The 26549-nt window shown below is 36.8% G+C and overlaps 1 protein-coding gene and 1 long non-coding RNA gene across 8 annotated transcripts; one reads left to right on the top strand and one right to left on the bottom strand.

Annotated features, from left to right (window-relative positions):
* The first annotated feature begins 137 nt into the window (after positions 1 to 137).
* On the top strand, positions 138 to 4113 carry LOC135586145 (uncharacterized). Of its 3 annotated transcripts, none has more exons than XR_010496197.1 (3): positions 138 to 275; positions 1199 to 1352; positions 3252 to 4113. It is a non-coding gene; the product is annotated as an uncharacterized LOC135586145 (long non-coding RNA). The 3 variants fall into 3 exon arrangements; XR_010496196.1 differs by lacking the exon at positions 3252 to 4113 and adding an exon at positions 1022 to 1127 and having other exon boundaries at positions 1199 to 2868; XR_010496195.1 differs by lacking the exon at positions 3252 to 4113 and having other exon boundaries at positions 1199 to 2868.
* Positions 4114 to 4609: 496 nt separating this feature from the next.
* Positions 4610 to 26250, bottom strand: LOC135637208 (protein RRP6-like 3). Of its 5 annotated transcripts, none has more exons than XM_065149744.1 (12): positions 25913 to 26250; positions 21999 to 22237; positions 21816 to 21914; positions 17280 to 17363; positions 15674 to 15760; positions 14634 to 14754; positions 12030 to 12217; positions 11874 to 11936; positions 8859 to 9367; positions 8281 to 8779; positions 6887 to 7536; positions 4610 to 4884 (listed from the first exon to the last, which is right to left on the bottom strand). In XM_065149744.1, the coding sequence occupies exons 1-12, from the start codon at positions 26148 to 26150 to the stop codon at positions 4806 to 4808; spliced, it is 2856 nt and encodes a 951-aa protein (XP_065005816.1). In that variant the 5' UTR covers positions 26151 to 26250; the 3' UTR covers positions 4610 to 4805. The 5 variants fall into 5 exon arrangements, with proteins under 5 accessions (XP_065005816.1, XP_065005818.1, XP_065005817.1 ...); XM_065149746.1 differs by having other exon boundaries at positions 11898 to 11936; positions 25913 to 26249; XM_065149745.1 differs by having other exon boundaries at positions 12030 to 12208; positions 25913 to 26249.
* Between the last annotated feature and the right edge of the window lie 299 nt (positions 26251 to 26549).

Raw genomic sequence — 26549 nt, 5'->3', positions numbered from 1 at the left:
TTAAGTATTAGTCGTTCAAATAAACCCTCCAATAATTTTGTCCCAATTCTTCTTGGAAAATTCGAATTCTGAATATATATATATATATATATATATAAACAAATAATAATATTCAAGAAAGCACAAAAGAGGAAATATTCATAAAGCGACAGCGGAGGTCTCTTCGCTCTTCAAATGCCCCCAAGAAACCCAAGAGCGAGCGCGAGGAAGAGGCTGCCAACGATGGCCGCGGCAGCCGTCGAGACGAGGAAGATCAAGTGCGATTGTCAGCTCAGGTATGCCAATCAGCCACCCGATCTCGCTTTCTTTTTATCGCTCTCCCGCTCGCCCCGCTTCTTGATCGTTGTCTTGTTGCCGAATTAGAGTTTTAGGTTGATCCTCAATTAGATGGACTGGGATGATCTTTCGTTTTGTGGTGGATGATTTGAGGTAGGATTTAGGGTGATCTTTGGTTTTCTGTTGGATGATCTGGCGACGGACGCTTTGCGTGCGTTCATGGTAGGCAAAAGATTTGTGGTTCATGATTTGTGTGTTTTTTTATGTGACCTTTTCAGTCTGGTTTTCGGTACAGCTCCGCAGAAATCTTGATTCTCGAATAAGGGAAACCGTAGGTTTTATACCTGTTGCTTAGAAAGAATGTGCAAGAACAGATAGAAATAAGGGAAAGAAGGAGGACAGCAGCAATGTGATGAAGGAAGGAAGGAATCGAAGAGGATGGAGAAAAGGCATCATACGCATCACACAAAACGATGAACTCCGCTTTCAAGAACTCATTTCGTCATGCAACTTGGATTCGAAGAATTGATTCCTTATGACTTGATAACTTTCCTTATCCATTCTAAACTCGAAATAGAGTTCATCAGATGAAATGGGATTCTTGATCCAATTCTGAACCAGACAATGGCATTTCTTGAAAGTGTTTGTTGGTCGCCTAATTTTTACATTTTTTGCATTACTTTGTTTTCTTTTAGAAGACCTATGCATTTTATTGCTTAGTTTTGCTTTTCCATTTAAACGACAGGATATAAGGGGGAACAAAGCCTAGCAGCATTAGAGAATGCCAACATATGCATAAGTTGCTGATGGATCTAAAGTTGAAATTTATGATATTAGGAATTCCTTTTCTTGTATGTATGTTCTCTTTTATGTTGCTTTCTCTTCAAATTTTTTTGGATGAACTTATGCATTTAAATCACAGTTGATGAAGAGGGCCTTGGAAAATCATGGGCAAAATGTATGTGCTCATTTCTGCAAGAGTTAAATGATGCTGTTGGAGTTAAGTTCATTGATGAGTCTCCAGAAAACTTAATCGAGAAAATTTTTACTGAATTTGCTTCAGTAATAGCAAACAGGTACGCTATTAAGATTCAATTCATTGTGAATACATGAATAGTTGAATCAGTCCCTGACGATACATTTTTATTTGTTAGATTTTCACTTTCTTTAAGTGATCATATCATTGGAAGATGTTTCTAGTGTTATCAGATATCAGAATTTAGTATTTTATTTATGCTAATCATGGCAATGCATGTTCTTTTTAGCAAGCATCGATATTCAAGTTGAACATTTTTGTCCTTGTGTTCAACCTTTTCTTTTCTAGCTGAATTTGCAGTTGCATCTTTTTTTTCTTTTTTTTTTTTTCTAATTTGTAATCTTGTGCCCATGGCTATGGTTTTTAGTTTGGCATGTCCCTTAATATGTATAAATTAGCGAAGGTTCTTTATTCTAGAAATTTGGTGCATTGACATGCTCTTGATAGGGTCTCGATAGGAATGCTGTATCAAGTCCATACACTTTGATGACATTAGTTAGCATGGATGTCCTAGTGCAATCCTTGTGTTGTGCGGGGTGCCTCTTAGGTTATCTTTCTATGCTTCATGGAAATTTGAAGTTTGAAGATTGCGTTGAATGGGGAGTAGACATTATGCCCTAATTGAATGTGAGGAAAGTATGTTCATCTAACACATGGTAGCTAGTTCAAGTGGTGAATCAAAAATATTAAATTTATAATAAACATCAATAACTGGCAAAAACATCTAAAATTTGGAGCCGTCTTCACTAATGGGGGATGTGAAACTAAAAGATGGACGAAGTATTGATGTTTAAAAAGGTTTTGAGTGAAAGGCACCTTGTTGGCCCATAATTGGTGGTTCAATTGTTAGTTTACTAGTTTAAATTAAACACGTGGACTAAGAACCTGGCACCCTTGTAAATGTTTACTTGTAAGTAGATGTTTATTGTTTGTATAAGGTGGTTCTTCTTAGTATTGAGTGCTTGCAACTATGAATTAGGTGAAGATATGCCACATAATTTTAAGCTGTAAATGTACATAAAACTGCATACAACAGCCACAAAAATAGTCTGTGAGGGCCCAGGTGTTTGGGCTTGGTTGCATGGATTCTTTTCATGCCATTAAGATCCTTTTGGAGCAACATCACAAATCAAACCAATGTTATTGAGCTGATTGGATCTGATTTGTATCCCTGCCCAAGTCAAGTCAAGGGCCAATCATTTATAGAAGATGAAAACTAGGAGTACTTACAGAAATTCGAGATGCATGCTTCCAGCTTTTATATTGGGACATCAGTTTGTCTCTGAAAGGCCTAGAGATGGAAACCGATTTCAAGGAGTCCTAATCAGGAAAGGAGTCAGGATCCAGCGGTCCAGTTACAAGTAGAAAAGAGGTCATTTGTCTGCCAAATACCTGAGCAACATGGTTATGTCCATTTCTATTCGGGAGCAATCTATTCATTTCATCCTTTATGTCTTTTCTTTTTTGTTACTTCTGATTTTCATCAATGTAACTGCAAGTGGCATTATTTTTAATTCCTCTGAGTTAATATAGGTTTATGCATCCTGGTTATCTTATATGCTATTCTCAATAGTTTAAACTAGACTCAAAATTGTGCTTGGTTAGTTGGTTCCATGTTGCCTTTTCTGTACAATCTTTTAATCATGATGGCCTTATTTGGTCAGTCTTAGCTGATGCTATCTTCAAATTTTCTTGCAAGACAACCATGGAAACTCCATTAGTAAAGCATAATAGATCTGTAGGGTAGCAAATGTTATGTTGGTTGTTGCACACTCATATTGTCTCACAGGAATGGTCAGAATTAGTACAAAGGTAACCTGAAAAGTCTGTGATGGCTACAAACAAAGTCTGCTTTACTAAGAATCTGACAGCTTAATCCTTCCTCATGTATGCTTTTTCATTGTAGTACTAAGCAATTTCTTCTTTCTAAATTTGATAGGAACACATCATAACTGAGTCAAAGCCTGATTTTTTTCTAGACGACGACCATGTTCACGGTACCTGGCCTGAGCTCGTAAATAGTTTTATGCCTGGACTAAAAGTTCAGTGGAATTATTAACATGGACGACTTATTCTAGTTAAGGTTGTCTCTTTTTGCTAATTTATGATGATTATATAACCTTTTTCTGATTTCTGATCAGGCAAGAAACATGAATGTCTTCTGACCTCCCATGATAATTAAAATTTTCTACGGGATCACAAGAATAATCAACTTTAATGTGACTGGCCCAGTTATGTACAAGCATACACCATATCTAGTTCTTGTTAACATGGCAGAACAAATCGGCCAAACTGTAACTATTGCCATCTGTTAGACGGAAGGAAGACTTTAAGGTTGTGATTTTCTCTGGTCATATGTTTCTTTAATTGTAATTTTAAGTAGTTATATACTTTTTGATTTATCATTTCTTTTCTGGTAGCATTTAACAAAAGCTCATATGCTCAGTGTGGATGAAGAAAACTGTTTTTAAGTCCTTCAAGCCTTATTCATGGTCTCAATTCCTTGAGGAACTAGAAAGTTCCTCTATGAAATATTACATCACGTTTGTCAGTTCTCATCATTTTGGTAGGGTAGAATCAAATGTCTTTGAATTTCCCTTCAGTCTTGAGATTAGTAAATCAGCTTAGCTAGTGACCGTGGCATAGTCTTAAGTTTCAATCGTTTAATTTCTTTATTAGTAGCTAGATAAAATTAGCATCGATATACAATTAGATAGATCATGGGATCTGGTACGTATATAATGTATTTACATGATATATTGAATGTTGTGTTGCATCTGGTACTGCAATTAATTAAAGAAAGATAATTTATAGATAATGATGGCCTGACTTGATTGGCACATATCATCGCCATAGGTTTTCTTTTCATGTTAAACCATGATAGATATACTGCTAGAATTGAACCTAATGCTTGTTCCCTGTCCTGGTGGTGTCTGTTTTGTCTTTTTTTTTTTTTTGTCCAGCTCAGAATTAGCTTCTGCATCAAAAGGATCTTTCAGAATAAATTACATCATCAGTTGCAAATTTCACGAGAATGCCCAACAAAACCCCTGCATAAGTTAACAAAGGCTCAAATGAATTAAGTACATACCTGAAAAGGCCTATCTTTTTTTTATGAGCCCCAGGCTGACCGATGGTTGTCGTGATGATTGGATACATTCAAGTGGTGTCACATATAGACAAGCTTGGATGATGTCCCATGTTGATTGATTGACTCATCATCATTTGTTATTTATGATTTGATTGGATATGTTAAGTTCTGATCATATCACCTGCATTTTTAACTACTTCCGCCCGCCACAAAGCTCAAGAGTTTTTCATGCGCAGATCACGGTTTATCAAGGTCATAACCATTGAACAAGACAAAGATACAATGCACAATGAACTCGACCAATTTAGTCTCTCACCTCGTAACTTAGAGATTAAGAATGTCCAACCAGACTGCCGAGATCTCCGGTGCAGAAGAAATGTTTAAGTACCTGGGCAGATAAGTCTAGTCCAAAACGTTGGCATCTTGAACAGCCCTTTTTGCAGGGCTATAAACACTGTACTCGCCAAAATCTCGACGTCCACTGCCAGAAGAAACAAAAAGGAAAAGGAAAAAATAATGTATCAATAAAACCAAAGATGCATCTCACCCGCTTGCAACATTACACTTTTGTCTACACTGCAGATAATGACCGTCTGTGAAAACTAAAATATCAGGAGAATTGGTTCTTGAAACAGCACCAACTCAAGTCTAGGGTGAAACTCTGATGACTATAATCCAACTCTTTACAACAGTCACACAGAAAAACATGACAACCGAATCAAGGTTGCACAGCTTGTATTCCATGGTTATACTATTAACAGTGAAATGCATTTCACAATTTTTTTGGCAGTGAAAACCAAAAGGAGAACATGATCCCTTTTATCTCTCAATAGTGGAAAAGGGGCACTGTGTTTGCGCAAGAGCAGTTCAAAGTTTTTCATACATGTGCTAGAGAAAGCATGTAGAGCATCCAAGAAGACCAAACTAATTCAGTACAAAACATTACAAGAAGAAAACCAAAAAAAGACAAAAAGTGAATAAAAAATATTATGAAATAACCCTCAACATATATACTAACTACTAAATTTAATGGTAAGCTCAAGAAAAAAAAATATCACTACATTTGTTTTGTACTGAATAGCAATATCATAATATTAATCCTTTTCTCCTTTAAACAAGATAAGATAAGAAGAGATAATCAAGACAGAATTTAGAAAGACATTCCAATTTGTTTTATATCATCCAAAACCAAATTGACGCAGGACAAAGAACAACTACTTACATACTCAATGAGGTATCTTTCTGATCTAATCAATTGTCAATAGCTACATGAATTTTACCCTCAAAAGAGTGTGCTGCTGAAAGTAGAGATCGAGGAAAAGGACCTTTTTTTTCTTCTTTCTTTGAAGCAGAATCGTGAGTATATTCTTGTTACACCTAATCCCTGCTTTGACTAGAAATTTAACCTAGTGATCTGATTAGTCCTTTTTCAAAGATATCAAAATTAATAATTTAATTCCTACAAAAAATATTCTAGACACTAAATGCTTGACATGAAAATATATGGAACTCAGCCTAGAACCTGGATTACACTCAAAACACCTAAGCTAAGCATAAGCCAATCTGGAACTCCATCATGCAGCTAATCACAAAAGCTGAGACTAAAGACACTGTTGTAGTTGTTTATTTTAAAAGGCAGTTTATTGAGAATGGGTTTTCCTGGAAGAGCTTTGTATTACAATGTTGAGGATATGGATATAACGGAAAGGTAGGAGCTCTATTTTGAAGTGTAAAAAAGATCCTACCCATGGAAGATGATCAGGTCGAGTAATCTTCTCTAACAACAGTTCATAAGTCTGCCAAAATGGTATTTCCCACCATAAACCACAATTAATTATAATGTATGCTTTATTGGTAATACAAACAAATAAGCAATGGAAGTCACCAATGTAGATTGCAAATCTATAGTAGTAAAACAAAAAACTGTAAAATAAGTTGTCTATGTTGAATCAAAACTCAGATACCCAGTGGGAAGTTGATCGTGAAACACACAACCAAGAAATATCATCTTCAGGCTTCTCCACAAAATGTCCAGACTTGGCTGGGTTAGCGGTCAACATAGAAATCTTGGATTAAGTTGGGGATTTCAAATTATTATCACCAGTCTTTGATTTGTTCTACAGTTTTAAATGGGTTTTCAAATTTTCAACTGTGGCTCAGTAAATGCAGTTGATGTGAAAGCAGATACCTGATATACATTCTGAATTTGTAAGATTTAGTGATTCACCAAATGCACAAACTGTATAGAAGTGACTAAGATGATCTGGACATTAAGATCACTAGCATAATATCTTCAATATTATATATGAGAGCCAATATGATGTGTTTAAACAAATAAAGTGATGGTTTTCCTGCTTATCCAATTGTAGATGAATCCAGATTTTCTTCAAAAAATAAATGCTGATATAAGAAGAATAAGAACCTTCTTTCTGTAGTGCACATGGAAAAAAAAAAGAAAAAAGAAAAACTAATCTATTGATTACCTGTGCATTATGTCCCAACCGTATGGCAAAAAACGGGGATGAATGGCATCAACGAACACTTTTCTCCACCTTTGACAAAATTGTTGAATTCCATCCTCTCCATACTTGCATAGTAAATGCTCTACAACATGTTTCCCATGTGGTCCGTGTCCTAAAAGTGACACCTTCTTTGTAGTTCCTGAAGAAGCAACTTCAGACATGGAAGGTATCAGATTCCTTCTAGCCCCATCTGATGGATTCTCATTTTTATTGCCCTCATTCATACTGGAAAAAATTTCTTGTTCAAGTTCCTGAACTCTATCCAGAATTTGTATGCTATTAGCAACAGTAGTATTGTTATTGAGTAACAAGGCACTGCTTGTATCAATCATGGATGAATTAGACAAACTTCTCCGTCTGCTATCAGTATTCTTAAACATATATTCCGATGATCCCTCAGCAACATACATGCTACCATTCTTTTTGTCATTATCTTCAGCTGTTTGTGCAACACTTGATGTATTATATATAATATTCTGCTCATTATGTCTAAAAGATAACCCTCTTTTCTTCTCAAACCGTCTTCTCTCATGAGGACTCATGCCAACAAGTAATGCAGCTTCCAGATCTTCTGCAGAAATTTCCTGTCTACCGAAGTATGTCTTCACAATCTGCATAGGGAACATCATGTCACACTCACCCCTTGCTCAAGTGCACCCGTTGGCAGAACCAATAAACAATGGCTTGCTAGCATAAGTAAATACATATGAATATGCAAAAGGAAATAATACAGAGTTGTATATAGGACAACTTGCTCAAGTGCATCCATTGGCAGTATAAATAATAAATGACTTATTCTAGCATAAGCAAATATATCAGAATCTACAGAGTTGTATGTGGGACCCTGAGTATCTACAAATTCAGGAAGATGACATGAAATTTCGACCATTACCACCCGGTACAGCCCCGTATCGTCCGATACAGGGCAAAAAATCTGGTAGCGGGCGGTTTACGTGCTGATAGGTTAGCGGACCAGTATATACCGTCCATACCAGGAGGTATGGTACAAAATTTAAAATCTTGGATAAAACTCGACATTTTTTTAGCACGGAAGCATGCCAATGCTCTGTAACACTGGATTTCTGGACAAGGAAATTCTGCAGAGAGAAGTGCAACTATTTTCTCCTATTTGTCCTAAATCCATAAGGCAAAACAGTTATTAGTTTTGTGTTTGCAACGTGACATCCATCATTCTGATTTCTATTATAAGCTGGAATGGATCTATTCATATGAGCAAGGAATTCTCAGAATTTGCATGTGAACGTGACTTTCAATTTAGATGTCTCACTCATTAAGTAGATGTAAACACTGCAACTGATGCTAATGTTGGTATCAAATATTAAAAATGTTCTAACCTGCGTCAATTCCTCAAGCCTTCCTGATGGCATGTTGGATCCATGGCGTAGGAGAGCCATAGCAGCAGTTCGTAACTGCAAAGGAGCGACACCTGTTTCTTCTGTTGGGTTCACTGATGTTGAGACTACAGTAGCAACTGTGCTTTCTCCCAAATTAACAATTTTTTGCACAAAAAGAGGAATTCCAAATTCCTGTGCTACTTTCTTCTTATACTTCTCAGCAGCAGAATGAGCTACTTCGTGGCAGTCCACACAGAGCAAAACAATATCATGAGAACGGTGGCTCTTCAAATGCTCAGGAAAGTGCATTCTATAGCAGGATGGTATTATTCTGTAGCGTATGTAGTGGCTTTTCTCCCCACATCCAACACACATGTTTTTCTTACTCTGAATATAGAACTCATTATCTTCATCCTCTGGACGGCCTTTTGGTTCAAAAAGAAGCATAATTGCTGGAGGATCATCTTCTACTATTCTTGCCAAATCTCGCTGCACATACCTACAATGAATAACAAAGAAAAGCATCAAAAAATTAAATGCAATATGTACCAGGTATGCCAAGTTCAAGGTTCACTAACCACTCCAGTTTCCTTCGATCACAATAACAAAGCAATCTTCCATCACTAGCATAGATCCTGCAATTATGGTATACTGGCGATTTGCAAGAGAATTTCTGAATAAAAAGCTCTCGGGAGGCTCTTTTGCCAACCATTGGAGTGAACTTTTCAACACTTGGCTTTGAAAATGACATACCAGCATGTTTCAGACTGATTTCAGATAGAAGACCATAGTTGTATGCTGAAAGTGGAGAACACTGAGCATGATCTAGGTGCTTGTCCCAAAATCTTCTGAAAACATCATCTATGTTGGCGTTCATTTCCTGTAGGAGAATGCAAATATCTTCCACATGATTCTTGGCAATAGGTGATGGTGAAGGTAAGGCAGGATGAGCATTTAAACCATTACTTATATCAACATGTAATATGACATCATATATTTCTGTTGGACTTTTTGGAGCTTTTACAGCAAGAGCAGCTATGGCTTGATCTGATAGAACATATCGTAAGCTCTCATCATGAATTCGGGCCTGCAGAATGCAGCAAAGCATTAGGAAAAATACATTGCTCCAAAAATTCAGTAAAAGATGCAACATTGTGAAACACTACCATAATAAAAACCTATAGGAATGTTACATGAGATAAGGAACACTAGTCAACTTCACACACAAAGAAAAATAATTCAGTGCAAACGACTGGATTTTCTAGTATGTGGACATGGCAAGAGAAGGTCAAAGGGAAAACTTGCATGACGTGAAGTTGTTTAGTTATTGTAAAACCTAATAAATTAAGCATGTAAATTGAATGTATCATGCACCAGAGAATATCAGAAACTCACACGGTTTTGTCATGTCTCAATTATGTATAATGTGAAGGTTTTAATTTTCATTTTCAGTCGCACTCCCTGTGCCTGCTGGTTGCCAGGGACAGTTGCCATCGTGTCATGAAATGTTGTGTGTGTAAATGATCAGTCTGAGATAATGTAAGAAAAAGCAAATCCAAGTTCACCATTGATTCTCAGAGAGGGGAAAAAAAAAAGTCCTCTGGCATCAATTTTGATGAGAAGAGGCAGCAGCAAGTTGGTAACTACTTAGCTTTATGGTGTCCCAAGTGAGTCTTAATGTAGTGAAGACCTATGAGCCATATCTGTGCGAGTGTAAACCAACCAAGGTGGTCCAAACTGGTCCAGGTCTACATATGGTTCATTATCCTAAACATAAATAAATGTAAACCTCTAGAGAGTGCAAAAAGAAGTCAAAAACAGAAAGATCCCTGTTTTTAAATAATATAATCATACTAATGATGGCTATCGGTATCACCATGTGCATATTATAAATGATTTATCATGAATACATGATAAGTAGGTGTGACAGTTTGCAAATCAGCCAAGAACAAAAATGTTTCAAGAAATTGTCCAAATAATGTAATGTCATACATCATGAAATGGATCACGTGAACTTTGTTTGCAATTAGTAGAATGTGTCTCAATGTACAATATGAACTTGTACATAAAAATCTTACTGCCCCTAAGATGTACAAAGCAAGGAATGTCACATCGACCAGCACGAGTCAGTATGTGTTATATCAATAGCCCTGTGCTAAACCATGCCAACACTAGATAAGTACATAGTTGAATTTCATCTCATTAAGAAAATAAAAACAAATATTAACAGTAGACGAAGTTTGAGATTATAAACTTCCAAAAAAAGATGAAGAAAAATTAGTGTTAGAAACAAAAGCTGCTGCTCTACTTGCAATAACATCTATTCTCCAAGAGGAAAGCCTATGTGATGTACTGTCAAAAGTTTCTTCTGGATTTAACAAACACAAAATTCTATCATCTCTCTCTTTCGGATACTCTAGCAAAAGGGAACAAGACCAGGTCGAACCCATCCATCAAAGATTGTTGTTCTAGAGAGGTATCAATACGCATTGACTCAGCTATGCTGGCAATATTAACACATGGATAGCCCAATCTATGGCTTGGGCTGACCTGTATACGGGCATCACCATGTTGTGTTATATAGGTATCAAGATGCCCCCATACTTCTATATGGCAACTTTGCCAAACATATTTCCATTCATTTTTCCATCCCCACTGAACAGAAGAAACCCACATAGGATGACAAACCATCCCACCTAACAGAAGAAATCCCCATAGGGTAAATCAATATACAGCATGCAAAGGAATATTTTAGATCCTTTTCTCAAATAGGAAAGTTGGCAGAAATATAATATACAACAATAAAACAATAACAAAAAAATCGTAAGTTCTAACTCTTTAGGATACAAATTTACATTAAGAGCAGGACATGAGCCCAGAAATAGAATATGATCTTTTGTTTTTTTTGTTTTTTTTGACAAAGGATAAGTGATGAAGGTGGGATACGAGTTCAGGACCTTGCAATAAGCTAGAGGACACATTCAAATAGAATATGATCATATTTTATTTCGAACCAAATGTTGAGGGTTCAAAATAGAATACGATCATATAATAATTTTCACATGAATGGTTGTGTTAAAAAAATGAATTGTTCCCCCCAACAATTATTCAGCAGAATTATCACTGTGTTTACCCTTTTAATTGGATCAATATAAAAAATTTAGCTTTTCTTGAAACATCTTCAGAAGATTTTGAATAGATACAAGATGCCTCTTGAAACTGTATGATCTGCAACCTGATCCATTGATCAAGCCGGTAAAAATAATAATGTACTGCCAGACATTAATCACTGATCTACTTCAATAAGAGATTTGTCATATAGAACTTGTGAACAATCATAGCTCAGCACATACTACGCAAGTTGGATAGCCTAATTACTGAATATTTAACATTGTACGGATGCCAAAATACCATACTTAGTCCCACACTTGATGCATAGTTTGTTTTGTTAGTGTTAACAGACAAAATAGTTTCATTTTTTCATGAAACTTATGAAAGTAAAAGAATAGTATGGTATCTGCTTTACTGAAAAGAAATTTATTTGAATAAAACAGCGACAGGAAAACAATTTAAAAGAAAACTATAAATCATACTCTTTTGAGTATAATAGAACTGACCATTAAATCTCTCCATGCACAGAATATCCAAATAAGATCCTGAAATTGGGAAAACAGAAGAAAGAAACTTTTGAGTTGAACACCAACTTAGTGCATAAATGAGTTCAATATGAAATAACGTGAAAAGAATACCTTCATTTCCAACCTTCTCCAGGATGTGATCCCTACAATGTTCAAATTTCGTGACAATATAGAAGCTGCAGCAGAAGCCCCAGGGGTAGATTCAACTTCTTTGGCATACAGTTGCATGCAGACCATGTTTGACCGATGACTGGCCTCGAAGAAAAAATTCAACTTGTCATCCAGAGAAGCTGAAAGATCTGATTACCGATTAAATAGTTTCTAAATGATGTCAATGCTACAATTTTCATAACAATGATGGCCTTTTGAGAGAGACACAATAATAATATTGAACATACTCAATCTCATCATCACAACTCAGGAGATGAAAATTTATTCTTTGGAAAAATTAATTTTCAGTTAAAAAGGTAAATATATCCCATTAGCTTACTGCACAAATAATTTGCGCTCTTTGGCGAAAGCATGTTCAGAGATTGTAAAATTCAATCCTAAGTCTCTCATTCATCATTACACAGTAGAAAATAGACAGATCTTTTTATTTGATCAGATGGGACACACACCAATGATAACTCTACTTGATAAAAGTGGAAAAACACAGACAAATAACAAATGTGCATGCATTAATGACTAGATGAGGTTGAGATACACAACGACAAATAGACTGCATCCAACTAAATCAACTGATTAGAGGATTCAAAAATAGAGATTTTAGAAACAATTGAAGTATCTCATTTAGCACCCAATGCACCACAATAAGTTCCAGAAAAGCATAAAATGTGTTGTCAACCTTTGATTGAAGTGCAGAACCACAATAAGGACTCCTTCAGTAAATGGTTATCAAAGATTCAAACAATCCTGATAGTTGAACAAACTTATATGTGAAATATGAAATTTGTATACCTAGGCTAGAGATAGAAAATTGAAAATAACGATATGCATAGACCATAGATGCATACAGTGTGCGCCATGCCATGGTGTACCGGGCAATATATACCGGTTCGACAAGGGACTGGCATGCAGACCACCCTGTACCAGGCGTTCCATGACATATGACCCTATATCGCTCGATATATGGACTATACCAAGTGGAATGATTGAAATCTGACCATTACCGACTTGTACCGATTGATAACGATCGGATTTTGACCTTCACCGATGAAGGGTTGGGATTTATTAAATTCAAACGATCCATTTGACAGTTTGAACAAGATTTATGGGTTTTTAAACCCTTTTCTACCCCTTTATTCAGCAATCGAGTCGAGCAATGAGACACCTTCTCAATCGCATTCAGCAACCCACTTCGTCTGTAGATATGACAACGACATGGATAGTAGTGTCTCGACTGATGATGGCGATGACACAACGGAGTCGATGGTCTCGTCTACATAGTTTGAGGGTTGTGCATGGATCGAGAAGCAGTATTTTATACATGTCACCCAAGATTCAGATTATGAAGCTCGATAAGGTACTAGTCAAATTTATATAGGAAAGGGGAAGGAGAGGGGGAAAGGGAAGAGAGTGGATGATTTTGAGCAGATACACTAGAGCCTACACGACATAGACACAAAGTTGAGCTTATCATATTATGAAGAATCTTACAGCCAATAACAATATAATGATAGTTGGTCAATCTTCTCCGAGGAGCAATAAGATGATCGATCATATGATACAGAGCAGTAGATTAGTGGAGAAAATAGAAGTTTAAGCAATCTCCAATCTCCACACTAATACATGTCATAATTGTACTTGCTTTTAGAGCTGCCTCGGACACGTGTGGCTCACTATGATCAGACTACGACCATCACCACATTGATACACCGATGGTATATAGTGTATCAAACTATTAGTATACTATGCTGTGGGATTAATTTCAGGAGTGGGTCCACCAAACATATCATATTGATATACAGATATATAGGATCGAGGACCTCAATCTATCGCCCGTGGAGTCCTATCATTCTTTTTGGTGGTAGAACCAGATTTATCCATTGATCAACCCATTTATTACTTCATTCATTTGAATTTTAAAGTTCAACTCGAAATTTAACAACTAAAAATATTTTTTTTTAGATAATTCAATATCAAAGGAAGGATGGTTTGGAACATGTCGCCAAACTGCTCATCAAAACCCTAAAAAGATATAAGCCACCATTCTTTCATAATTTAGAATATTGTTGTTTAAATTATACTAAATTTATAATTATTTCCAACTTAAAAACCCTAATTTAAGTTGTTTTTTTCCTAATGTTCAGATATTTTTGAAGGGGTTTTTGGGGTTATCTCTGTGCCATCGACATGCACCACTATGCCAACTCTCGACACACCGACCGGTATGAGGTGACACGTACCTTGCCACCGACCAATCGGCATGCCAGTTCGAACCAGTAAGGCAAACCTTGGATGCATACATATTTTAAATATGGTTTTGGAGGCACCAATGCTTGATAACAAAACATGTTAAAACAAGCTGACAGGACAGCATTGTCAAGCTATACAAAAACCACGATAGATTAATAACATCTTAAGTCATCCTAGTAAGGTTCCTTGCCATTTGCTTGGAATTCATTGATTCAAAAAATTATAACTCAAAACCATTAAATTTCTAAACAATAATCTTCCAAGCATCAATCCAGACTGAAAAAAATAAATGCATACCAGGGGTTTTTCTCTTGAGTTCAGAGACCAAACAGTCAGCAATATATAACAAATAGTGAACATCGTTACGAGCATACTCAATCATTTCAGCTGAAAGAGGACGCGGTCTCCAATCTTCACGCTGTATCACAGACATATATAACCCATCAGGATATAGCAGCCAATACACTTAGGAATGATTTAATATGCACAATTCTACATCCCAAAGAACATTTTAGCTTGTAATAAACATCAAAAGAGTGAGATCATATAAATAAAGCATCCACTTCGGTGTTTGATAAATGTGATCGAGTGATGAGCTCATCCCCTGTCTACACCAACAATCTGGTAATTATATACTTCCAATAATAATAATATAATCCCAAAGAATAATGAATACATCATCATTTAAAAAAACTGATCACTGCTGGTTCAAATGCAAGACAAATCCACATTAAAGGCTACAATAATGCCACTTGAAAGTTCTATAAAAAAAAAAAAGTTTTTATACGCCGAATGACTCCAATACTTTTTTCAGATTTAGTAATCCTGATTTTCATGGTCAAGACAAAACTCCCGGCCAACTCCCAGGCCCCCTCTTCTTCCGGTGATTAATCTGCCACCAAGTGATAGTGAAGAAGATGAGAAACTAGTAGGTGAAAAGGAGGATCAGCAGAGAAGCACAAGAACAGTCATTTCTTTATTTTTAACACTTCATAACTTTTGAAAAAAAAATTTGAATTATAATTCACTTTTAACTAAAACTTCATCCCTATATCCAGCTAATTTGTTGATCTCAATTCCAATCCCTATTTACCCTAAGGACTGATTCTGATTTCTGATCCCAAATTTCATAATTGCCTTTTGACAGTGAAAAGGAAGCCTACTAGGTACCATGACTGTCAAAAAGTAACTTCATTAGTCCAATGACATGCAAAGACAATTTTCGGCCAGAATCTCATGATTATTAAATGTTATGCATCGATATGTTTATTGAAGTATATATTGCACATGAAATCATGTTATCAGAATAAGTTAGACTTATAAATAAGTATTTAAACCTGCAAAGTTTTGTCAGTTGACACTCCACAATATGTCTCAAGCAAGTATGCTAATGATTTTTGTGGCTTTGACAAAATCTCACATGCCTGCAATGCAAAAACAAGCAAAACAGAATATTAATGATATCTTCAAAAACATATGAAGCCACAGTGGTGCTAATCATTTCCCACAATATATGTGCACATAACATCACTACGGATATAAGGACATTCTGAAGAGAAGTATCACATTTAATTCAAATACATAGATTATGTCACTATCCATGTAAACCAAGTTGATGGCACAACTTACAGCCATATATATGATTTTATTGTGTATGGAAGGTATATAAGTTGAGGTCGACCAAAGCATTCAGGTTTCCATGAGACACTTCAGAGAGTGATATTACCAAACTTTAGACAGCAATCAACATATCTTTGGATAATAATGACAACATTCTGTCCTCAAACTCAAAGGCAGATTCATTGGCTGATAACAGCATCAACCAGACATTGCCTGTCAATATAAGGGGGTTATGAATCCAGATGTGCACAAACTATGCTGGTCTGTGCCTGTACATGCTATGACACAGATGTACAAAAAATGTTCAATTCTGATTTTCAATAGCCTACCTCGAGGAAGGATGACAGAGACAGACAGACTGACTGACTGACTGACAAACAGAGACAGAAATAGCTGCCTACTTGATGTGGACAACACGGTCTGATTATCATGAACAAAAAGAACTTAGTTGCTAGATCTCTAAACCTCCCAGCCATTGTGCAGCTCTCAATTCTACATTTCCAGAATGCCTAACAACTTCCCAACCAATTATCCCATATAACAATCACCTAACTAGGCTTCTAGAGTTTGACTCTTTTCGTTCCATTTAAGAGGTACTTACTCGTGTTTTAATATGCTGAATCAAAATTTCCAATAATATCTCAATCAAATTGAGTCAATCCTATGCACTATGAAAGTGGCCAAGTCAGGAACCTAGCTGTTGACATCCTTTTGTAAGCTCGTAGAGTCAAAATTTGTAATAACATCAACAGACCTGAAGGATGAATTTTAACTTGGCCTAACTCCAAAGTTTAAGACAGCACCAATCATTCAATGAACTGCAATAATGAATTTTCTTTGAAGAACCAAAACAGAAGTCTTGCTTCGTTTTGAATATCAAACCGTGTTAATTGTCCCTTTTTTTTTCTTCTCCAAGTGTTTAGTGTCCTTAAGGCTGACAGACAAACTTTAATAAACTCGTAGAAAGCAGTCTTCTTAAATTTTGCATTCACAAATAACAACTTATTTAATAAAAATTACTACAAAAACTGTAGTGGATGAAAGTTTTTTTTTTATACAACTGCTGCATATATTTCAAATCATTTCTAGAACCAATACATTTTAAACTTCATAAGCTGATCTGACTAAAGCACAGAATATATAAAAAGTCAAGTGCTAAGATTTAAAATATTTTAAAAGTGGTAAAAAAACTAGCTAGCAAATATTACGTAAACATCTTAAAACTCTATGCCTGTCACATGAGTGATCACTAGCTAAATGATAATTTAAACAGCAAAACATGTGCAAGAAAATCCTTAAATAATTTTGGAAAAGTAGTAACACCTTTGCAGTATCAAACATGTTCACAACATATATATGAAAGTCTCTTTGAAGCCAAAGAACATCATTGTCAGCTCCATGAAACACCTGCAACATGAAAAACATAACAGTCATTCTAAGGCATCTAGATCAGATTTATCTTTCCACCATTCAAGAAGGCAAGAACGATTTAATAGTAGAAGCATGGTATGCAATTTCGAATAGTACCGCCCGATATGGATGGTACGTGCCGGTCCGACGACATACCGGTACACGGACCGCCCGTTACTGGACGGAACGTACTACAGTATATGATACCGTACCATACCGAGCCAATCTCGAAACACCGATACGGTATGGTATTGCATACCTTGAGTAGAAGAACAAATGAAAAAAAAATACACATGATCTTCTAAGGTTGACATATTACCTTTTGTTGGGGGGAGCAAAGGATGGGCAGGTACCCATTAGTCTCTCTCATTACAAGATGAAGTTTTCAATCTGTTTTTATAACCTCATCTATATTTAAAATAATATAAAAAATCAGATTAGAAAAAGCAACTTACATATTGTTCAAAAGATATAATATAAACGCATTTAGAAGTACTATATAGTATATACTATATACAACAAAGGTTCGTAATTTCGTACCGTATCGTTGTTTCGAACTTAGCTCAGTACGATACGATATAACTATACCGAGCGATACGTTTCGATATACCGGTCAGTATATATATAATTTTATTAATTGAAATACTCTTAACATTTTCTGCTACAAAACTCACAAGATTTATCCTTCATTATAATAATTTTTTTAAGCCTTAATGGTATGAAAAAGAAGAGAAATATTTATTTAGTAATAAATTTTATTATAATGAGAATCCTTCTTAAACCCAATGACCTCTAGATACAATGCACTTGACTACCATTTTGGACCTAGAAGTCCAACTAGCTTATGCTAATAAAATAAACTCAAATCTCATGCAAACAGCCTTCCTAATATAAGATAATATATGGAATTATGGACAATTATTCAGAAAAAAATTAAGACCTGTTTAAATTTGACTTAAGAATATGAAAATATTTGAAAATGAACTCGACTTGGCCGCTTAACTAAACTTAACCAAAGTAGAATTGTTCTTGAAGCCATACTTTTCATCACGCAAAAAGTAATTTTTGTATCTACCCAACATGTCGAGTCATGAACTCTTGAGAAATTCATCTTGGTACCTACTTTCTAAATAATTTCCTAAAAGTAACATTAAAAAGTGCTACATCCAAGCACCCAAACTGACATTGTATCTAGATTCAGAAAGGATTAAGACAGTACCTCCAACTCAATTCCTTTTCTATATTCACATAAGTATATACAACATTTTTAAAGAAAAGCTTCTTAATTTAGTACAAATTAGGGATGGCCAGTGATACATGCCAGAGTTTACCTTAGTCTCCAATAAGACCAATGTAAGAAAAAAGATCTGGGAGGGAACACAATTGCTCATGAATTTCATCTGTTTGTTATTAACAACATAAACAAGATGTTGTCCTAGCTTTCTCAAGTCAACATGGATCTAATCCTTTCACACCATCAAATTCTGTCAATGGATGTAACAGATGATCCACAGTCCATGGTTTTCATGTTTGAGTGAAATGAAACGGTCCACCCAAAACATCTTGTTATGTGATTGAAACAAGATGCAGAACAGGATATCTAAAGCACATTAATTATAGGCTCATTATTTTCATCTGGCTAGTCATAGTTAAAAAGCCCATGCTTCGCCTTACCAATCCGTACCGGTGTACCAACTGGCCATCGGTATAGTATGTACCGAACCATATTGACATACTGACATATAGTACAGTGGGATATACCGACAAATCGGTATGTATCATCCGCATCAATCCCCCATTGGACTGGTACGTACCACCCGTACCGGGCGATACGTCATGGTACAACGAGCCTTGAAAAAACCATACCAAAGGGTTTGGATAAGTTCAACTATAAAACATAAGTTGTGATGTGACAATTGTCTTCAACTACTTTTAACTTTATTATAACAAATCTTGACCATGAATCATATATATCTAGGTTTTAAATTAAGAATTATTATGTTGCAAAATTCTAGCAACATGAAACCACTACATCAATGTAAAAAGTTCCACAAAAGCCAAGACTTGATAGTCTAACAGTGTCACACTCCAAGCTCAAGACCATGTGGGAAATGCCCCAAAAAGTACTCACAAAATTGGAATGGGTTATAACTCATGTGCTGATCAAGGAATAGCCCACGGCATACACAAACTAATCAGATCATGGTATTACACTTTTTTGCCACATCCTGAGCCTGAACACTTGTAATCCTTTCTGGAAGCATAGATCACATGGTTTTAGGCTCAATTTATGGCAAAAATGATACTAAAGCAACACCAACTTGTGGTGTGCAAGCCATATTACGACACCACCAACTGTGCATCCTAGTAAATCTCTAATCCAATAGAAACATGAAAAAGGGACAGTAACAGGCTAACAGAAATGTAAACAGCAACCTGGTCAGCCATGATGCCTTTGGACTTCACATAACTTGTGGGGATCCTGGTGATCCTATTTGATGTTGTGTGTGTGAACCTGATGAGGATGTTTGGGGTTCAAGTCGGAAAAATGGCAAATTGTAATATCCAAATCCGATTGGTCCCACATCATTTGTGGGCTAGGCTTCCAATAATATACGAGTTACAACCTAAGCCCATCCGGTGAATACTCCATTTTAAGTATATAAATAACTTCATGGTTTTAGGCTTAGGTTGTGACGAAATGGGCCAAACTTAAATCTTTATTGGCTCTGCAGCACTTGGGCGAGCCCGATGGTGGATCTCAACATCCAACCTTAGTCAAAATACATCGATCTAGACCAAAGTTCTCTGTACTGCAGCATACCGCTCGATATGAGTGGTATGTACCGGTCCAACAGGGGACCAATATGAGTGGTACATCGGCACACCCCTATGTACCATGTGTCGGTATGCTTGGTACAGCTCAGTACAGCTTGATACGTACCATATCGATAGCTGGTCGGTACACCGATACGGATCGGTAAGGCAAACCATGATCTAAACAATAATCCAAGTCAAGACTCGAGTCAAGACCCAATCGAATCACAACTGCACCACCAACTTAATTTGTATCTTTGTCATATTCAGATTATAAATGTTGATGTATTTCACCCTTATGTTAAAAGACAATTACGGAAGGCTTCTAGAATCCTAGTCAAAGTCAAACTGGTATCCAAAAGCATGTTAAATTGGTGTACTGTAATATTGTCTAGAGTCTAGACCAAGGTTCGAAATACCGTATCGTACCGGCGTTTCGACGTTCGCTCGGTACGGTACGAAACGATATACCGCTTGGTATATAAATATTATATATATATATATATTTATTTATTTATTTATTTAAAAGGCGACGTCGCCTTTTCCTTCCCCACCCGAGGCGACGTCACCTCGTTTATTTAAATATAAATAAATAAATAATATATATATATAATCCGAAATAGGCACCTCGACGACATCGTCGAAACCTTTTTCTAATATATATATATATATTTATTTATTTATTTATTTATTTATTTATACTGGTAGCAGGCGGTCCGCGTATCGGTATGCTGTCGGACTAGTACATACCACCCGTACCGGGCGGTATCATTCGGTATTGCCTACCTTGGTCTAGACTACTTACTTTCCTAACTTCTGATCTCTCAACTTGTATGATGATAACACTTGTTAAGTTCTATACTGTTTTGAAATAGGCGAGGAAAGAATGAGAGAGCCTATAAATATAGGATATTATAAGCCCTAATGGTAGTAAATCATATCAGATTTTTACAAATAATGTATCTTGAATTCCTTGTTATCTCTCTTTTCTCTTCCTTCACTCTCTTCTTTTATCTTTTTCTTATAATTTCTCTCTTGGAGGATACCTTCTCTGAAAGAAAAAAAAAGGCCTCTTCATCGGAGAGGTAATATCCTATAAAGATCATATCCCTTATTAAGATGTAATTAAATCTATATCAGATTTCTTTCAAATTCTATTCCAATAAACCTACCACTTACCCATCTTTTGGATTCTCTGTGGCTTCAAATCAGAATAAAGAATGCAGAGTGCAACAGTTTAACCGAGAAGCACAATAAAGTATCAGATATATATGAAAATAAAGCCATCAAAGCTGAATCCATCCTCGTCTCCTTAGTCCTTACTATTCATTCTTGTATTCCATATCCCCATCCAGTTCAATGAATAGGACTTCATTGTGCAAATAAGTAACTGCATAATATTATAACATTAAAAACATCACATTCCTGTAATTAGGATCACATCACAAATCAAATTAGTCCCATAATTCTACAAGATGAAGATTTGCTGCAAATTTGATGCTTCAGACAATGACTAGCTTAATTCATACATAAATGCATTAAAGTTAGCTCAAGGGGCTACACATGATACATGAAACAAAAAAATATACTTGTGAAATTTTTTAGTGCTATGATATTAACATAATTTTGTACCTTGCAAATTGAAGAATCAGCAAAAACAGACCGTAGAATGCCCATCGCATCATGCAGAGCAATTGTATCTATTAGGTAATCTTCCTTTTGAGTAGAAATCTGCTACGACCAATCATATAATATTATAGAAAAATATATCACGACAATAAGTCCATATTCAATAACAAAAGTCACCAAATTTACCTGCATAAGAGCAGTAAATCCAAGGAATGACCTAAGACTATGTTGTTCTGTATCAACAGCAAAGACTCTCTCTTTACTCAGTAGTCTTGCAAGTAAGTCTAACTGATGCTCTGTATCTATCCAAACATAAGAATTGCTCATGTCTGAATATTCATGGTTTGTCATGAATGTTGTAAGAGGAGGATGCTCTAACAAAGAAGCAATTTCATCTGCAAAGGGATGCATCCTTAAAGATATTTCTGCATGGATATTAGGAGGTTAGAAGCAGGATCACAATAAGTGACATCAAAACTAAGGTAATGAGATATTATTAATATCAAAATAATGGCACATTATCTCTTGTCATCTATTTGGACATCCCTTAGAAGATTGACTTAGAAGCAAGCCCCAACACATTGACTTGCACTTAGATCCAATCCAAGCAACAAAGATAGTCATTTCTTTACTTGATACTCTCTATGAGTGCATATATTTGCAGTCACTAATCATGTTTAACAATGTCTCATGGTGCTATAGGGGTATCCAAATCTTACCTTTGACAATGTGCCACTTACCCTAGTATGAAACTATGAATAGCTTAAACAATATATCATTGGTTCAACATATTTGGAATGCATGTGAAGGACAAGTGAAATATGGAAAAAAAGTAAAACTACATATGCATGTAAAAACAAAGAGAGTCAGCATAAGGCTAGAACTGTCAATTTTATTTGCTGGGCCCATTCAATTGGTTCGGAATTCAGGTAATATAAATGTTAATCAGCAGATCAAGAGTTTCTCAAGCTACCAAAAAAAAAACTGTACGGATGAATTTCTAGCAATAATGGCAAAAAAAGTTTGTCACAGTAATTTTACCAATAGGGTTGCCCTTCTCCAAATTCTCATTTCATGCTTACAATCACTTCGACCAACTTATCTTATGCCATGTTTGTTTTCTTGTAACCAAACACAGTGCAAGTCCACTCACAGCAAGTGAGCATTGTTCAGTGTATGTGGTCCATGTACTTTCAACTTCCAAAGAGCACAAACTAAAATACTGCAAGACTGATTCAACTCAGTTATAGTAGCTCAAGTTTGAGACGACCTTATAAATGTTGGAAAGAAAGTTATAGTAGCTCATTTATTGTTCAGTTCCTCATGCACTTTTGGCCTCATCCAATAGTGAGATATGTTGGGCTCCTAGAATCAAGTCAATTTGATGTTAAATGTCCCTCAGAGGAGATAGACCATCAGGGAGTTTTATAAGAAGGTGAACATGAAAAGGACAAATTCATGTGTCTAAATCATGTAAATCAAGAGAAACTTGAGATATCTAACATAAAACTTGGCTTTCTTAAGCTAGTCAGGTTGTGCAAAGTTACATCTCGCTTTTCTCAAGATCTAAATTGAATAACCAAGTTATGAATAAACTAAAATACCCATGTTTTCCAACTATGTTTTGATTTATGAGGCATTGTAACAGGCAATTTTGGTATATTCACCCTATAAAATAGACTATTAGCCATCAAAATAAATGTTGTCGATATTTATAGGGATAGATAATCTCATCAGGCAAAAACATGCTGTAGTCAAGAATTTTTTTTTTTTAACATTATACAACATGCTACATATGTGTTGTGGCTCATCTGTATATATATGTATATATATACATAAACATATAAATATATGCTACATATGTGTTGTGTCACAATATAGGTTTCTTAATGTTCTTATAAGTATAGGACTTGAATATGACCATCTTGGGTAGCCATATTCAAATCAAAGATGTTCTGAAATGAAGCACAGAAGTTTGGTCTTTTCTATTATCTTTATTATGGATTAAAAGGTTTGAGTATAGATTCGACAGAGCAACAAAAGAATACCATGATTTATATTTTTGGATGGACCATTAGAAAAAGGATACAAAACAGAAACAACTCTTAGTATTCCTAGAGCTTTCAACTTAAAGTAATAAAAACCTAAAGATTCCCAGATGAGTAGGGATTTATCATCATTTTTCATAACCTTTTAAGTCTATTGTGTTGCCATTTGGTGATAGGTAGCATAATCTTGGTAGTTACATTTTGGTACAATCTCATCTGCATTCCAAACAGCTACGAGTGTAATTAATGACTTACAAGAACCATTTGACTATGTCCATTGCTTAATTGATTCTTAGGCACAGGTAGATTTCAGTCAAACTCTGTCCAAACATTAAGGAGATGATCAGAGTATCTCTTTATGGAAGCTAGGCATTTGCTTCATGCAATGAAACAAGGGACTAGACAATATAAACAAGAAACCAGCAAAACTATATACAATAAATAAATAAAAAATCTAACCATCTTGTTCCGGTGTTTCAAGAAGTACGTGTTGGAACACGCACAAGAATGCAAAATCCAGAGCAATAATTAGCATTGTGCTTCACACACATAGATGGACGGTATGGAATGATAGAGCATATTCCGACACCACCCACGTGGCGACAGACAGTGGTCACCTCGGAACCGACGTAGCGCACGCGCGCCGACATGGCACCTTAAACTCAGGCACAACGACAAGCCACACCCGCGCCACTCGAAGTTGTACGAGACGGAGCCACGCTGCACAAAACCATCCGCGACGATACGTGGCGGCACCGCACGACGCAGAACCATGCAAGTTGGTTCATGCTGCGTAGAGCATATGGGCTGGCCGCTCGGGGGCTCGACAACCATTAACGGACCTCGTACAACCGACCCCCTTGCCAGCGCGAGAGGGTGATCCCCGGAGCACTCAAACACACCAAAACTCACCTCAACACCACCATACTAACTTAAGCTTCGGAAGGGTCGAGTCGGGATTCCCCCTTCCGAATTTGGCATGTGTGCAAGAACCTAGTAAGGAAGGAAAAGCAACTCCCAGCTCGACCTTGGATCAGCTTAACAGGCAGCGTCCCGACCCGACCTGATGCAGCCCCTCTCCAACCAGGAAGCCACGCGGATGACCTTGCGCATTTGGATCGGACCAAGCAGTGCTGACAACTCGGCCACGACGTGAAGTTGGACAACAAGTCATTTTATGGTATTTGTAATGATCATGGCATGTACGAAAAGAATAAAAAGAAGAAACAACTTAACATTGCCAATCATTCACAAAAGAACAAGAATCTTGAATGCAAAACTTTTGAAAAAAGATTGGATATCCCTCTTGAAACCTTCTCCGACACAATTTATTCATACGGAATTTGGCACTTAAAAGTAGAAAAAGAACTCTTGATTAACAAGAAAATGGGCAATGCAGACTGATAGGACACATTTCGGTATCACCCACGTGGATCCAGGCAAGCAGACACGACGATGCAGACGTGGAACTTCAAGTCCGATGTGGCGCGCAGCACACACGTGGCGAGCAGCCACTTGTCGCCCCCTCCGTACGAACGACATCATCACGGTATAATCATCCCGGAAAGCTTGGGGCGATGCCACGCAGCACCGATCCGTGTAGGTCGGTCGGCGCTTGCATAGAAGCTTAAGCCAGCCGCCCGATGAGCTGACCACAGTTAATTGACCCCAATGGCCAACTCATCCTCGCCAAGTATAAAAGCTAACCGTCCTTAATCAGGAGGGAGAGGGCTTTCGCACATTCAACTCACTCTTATTCAACTCAACTCAATGCTAATTTAAGCTTCCGAGGGGTCAAGTCAAAAAATTCACGTCCTGACCTCGATCTGTGTGCAGGGGCTGACGATGAAGAGGCAGGCAACAGACTCATAGCTCAACCCGACCCGACGCGCACTTCCGCTGCACGACTCTCCGCGTTGGCGACCTTGCACATCCGGGATCGGACCGAGCCATGCTACTCCTCGGCCACGGCGTAGAGGTTCACCAACACAGACGAACCCAAGAAACCCTAAAAGTTATAGAGTCAGGTGGTCCGTTCGCAAGAAGGGTTACCTTTCTCTTTGCCCTCCCGCTTGAAATGCTTGAAGGGGGAATAGGAATTGTCCGCAAGAACGCGCTTGAACCGGTTCTGGGGCTTGTCCTCGAGCTCGGAGGAACAATTCCCGCCGAAGGTCCTCTGCCGACGCCGCCGACGCCACCGGCGGACCGAGGAAGCGGCGACAAAGAACGCCGCAACGCACACAATGGCGACCAAGGCGTTGATCGTCTCGATGCCGATCGCCGCCTCCATTCGCGAGAGCTTCTTGTTCTCGACTTCGTTTAGGCAAAGGGGTCTTGGTGGCCGCCTTCTTGAGACAAATTTCGAGAACCAGGTGTTCTGTTCACCGCCACTGGTGTGCTCACCGCCATATATCCCTCTAAATTTTGGAACTTTCGAATTTAACCATACTTAACATATTATATATATATATATATATATATGTAAAAATTAAAAATCTTACACTTATTATAGTTAATATTCATTAGTCAATTGTCAGAAGAGATAGAATCTAATGAAGATTGATTGAAGCTGTTATAAGATATTGAGATGCTTTCTATAACTCAAATTTAGCTACTAATAATCATAACATTAGCATTTATTCATAGTATATTTGCTGGCAGGAGAAATTTATGTTATTTTAAAATTGAG

Source organism: Musa acuminata, chromosome BXJ3-4 (genome assembly GCF_036884655.1).
Source record: "Musa acuminata AAA Group cultivar baxijiao chromosome BXJ3-4, Cavendish_Baxijiao_AAA, whole genome shotgun sequence".
In the NCBI taxonomy this organism is placed as follows: domain Eukaryota; kingdom Viridiplantae; phylum Streptophyta; class Magnoliopsida; order Zingiberales; family Musaceae; genus Musa; species Musa acuminata.
This window is presented reverse-complemented; position numbering and strand designations above follow the sequence as displayed.

Coding starts and splice junctions, on each gene's coding strand:
- LOC135637208 (XM_065149744.1), bottom strand. CDS start 26,150: ATGGAGGCGGCGATCGGCATCGAGACGATCAACGCCTTGGTCGCCATT. Junction 17,364..21,815: donor CTGATTCTTCAATTTGCAAG/GTACAAAATTAT, acceptor TTCATGTTGCAG/GTGTTTCATGGAGCTGACAA. Junction 12,218..14,633: donor ACTCAAGAGAAAAACCCCTG/GTATGCATTTAT, acceptor ATCGGTAATCAG/ATCTTTCAGCTTCTCTGGAT.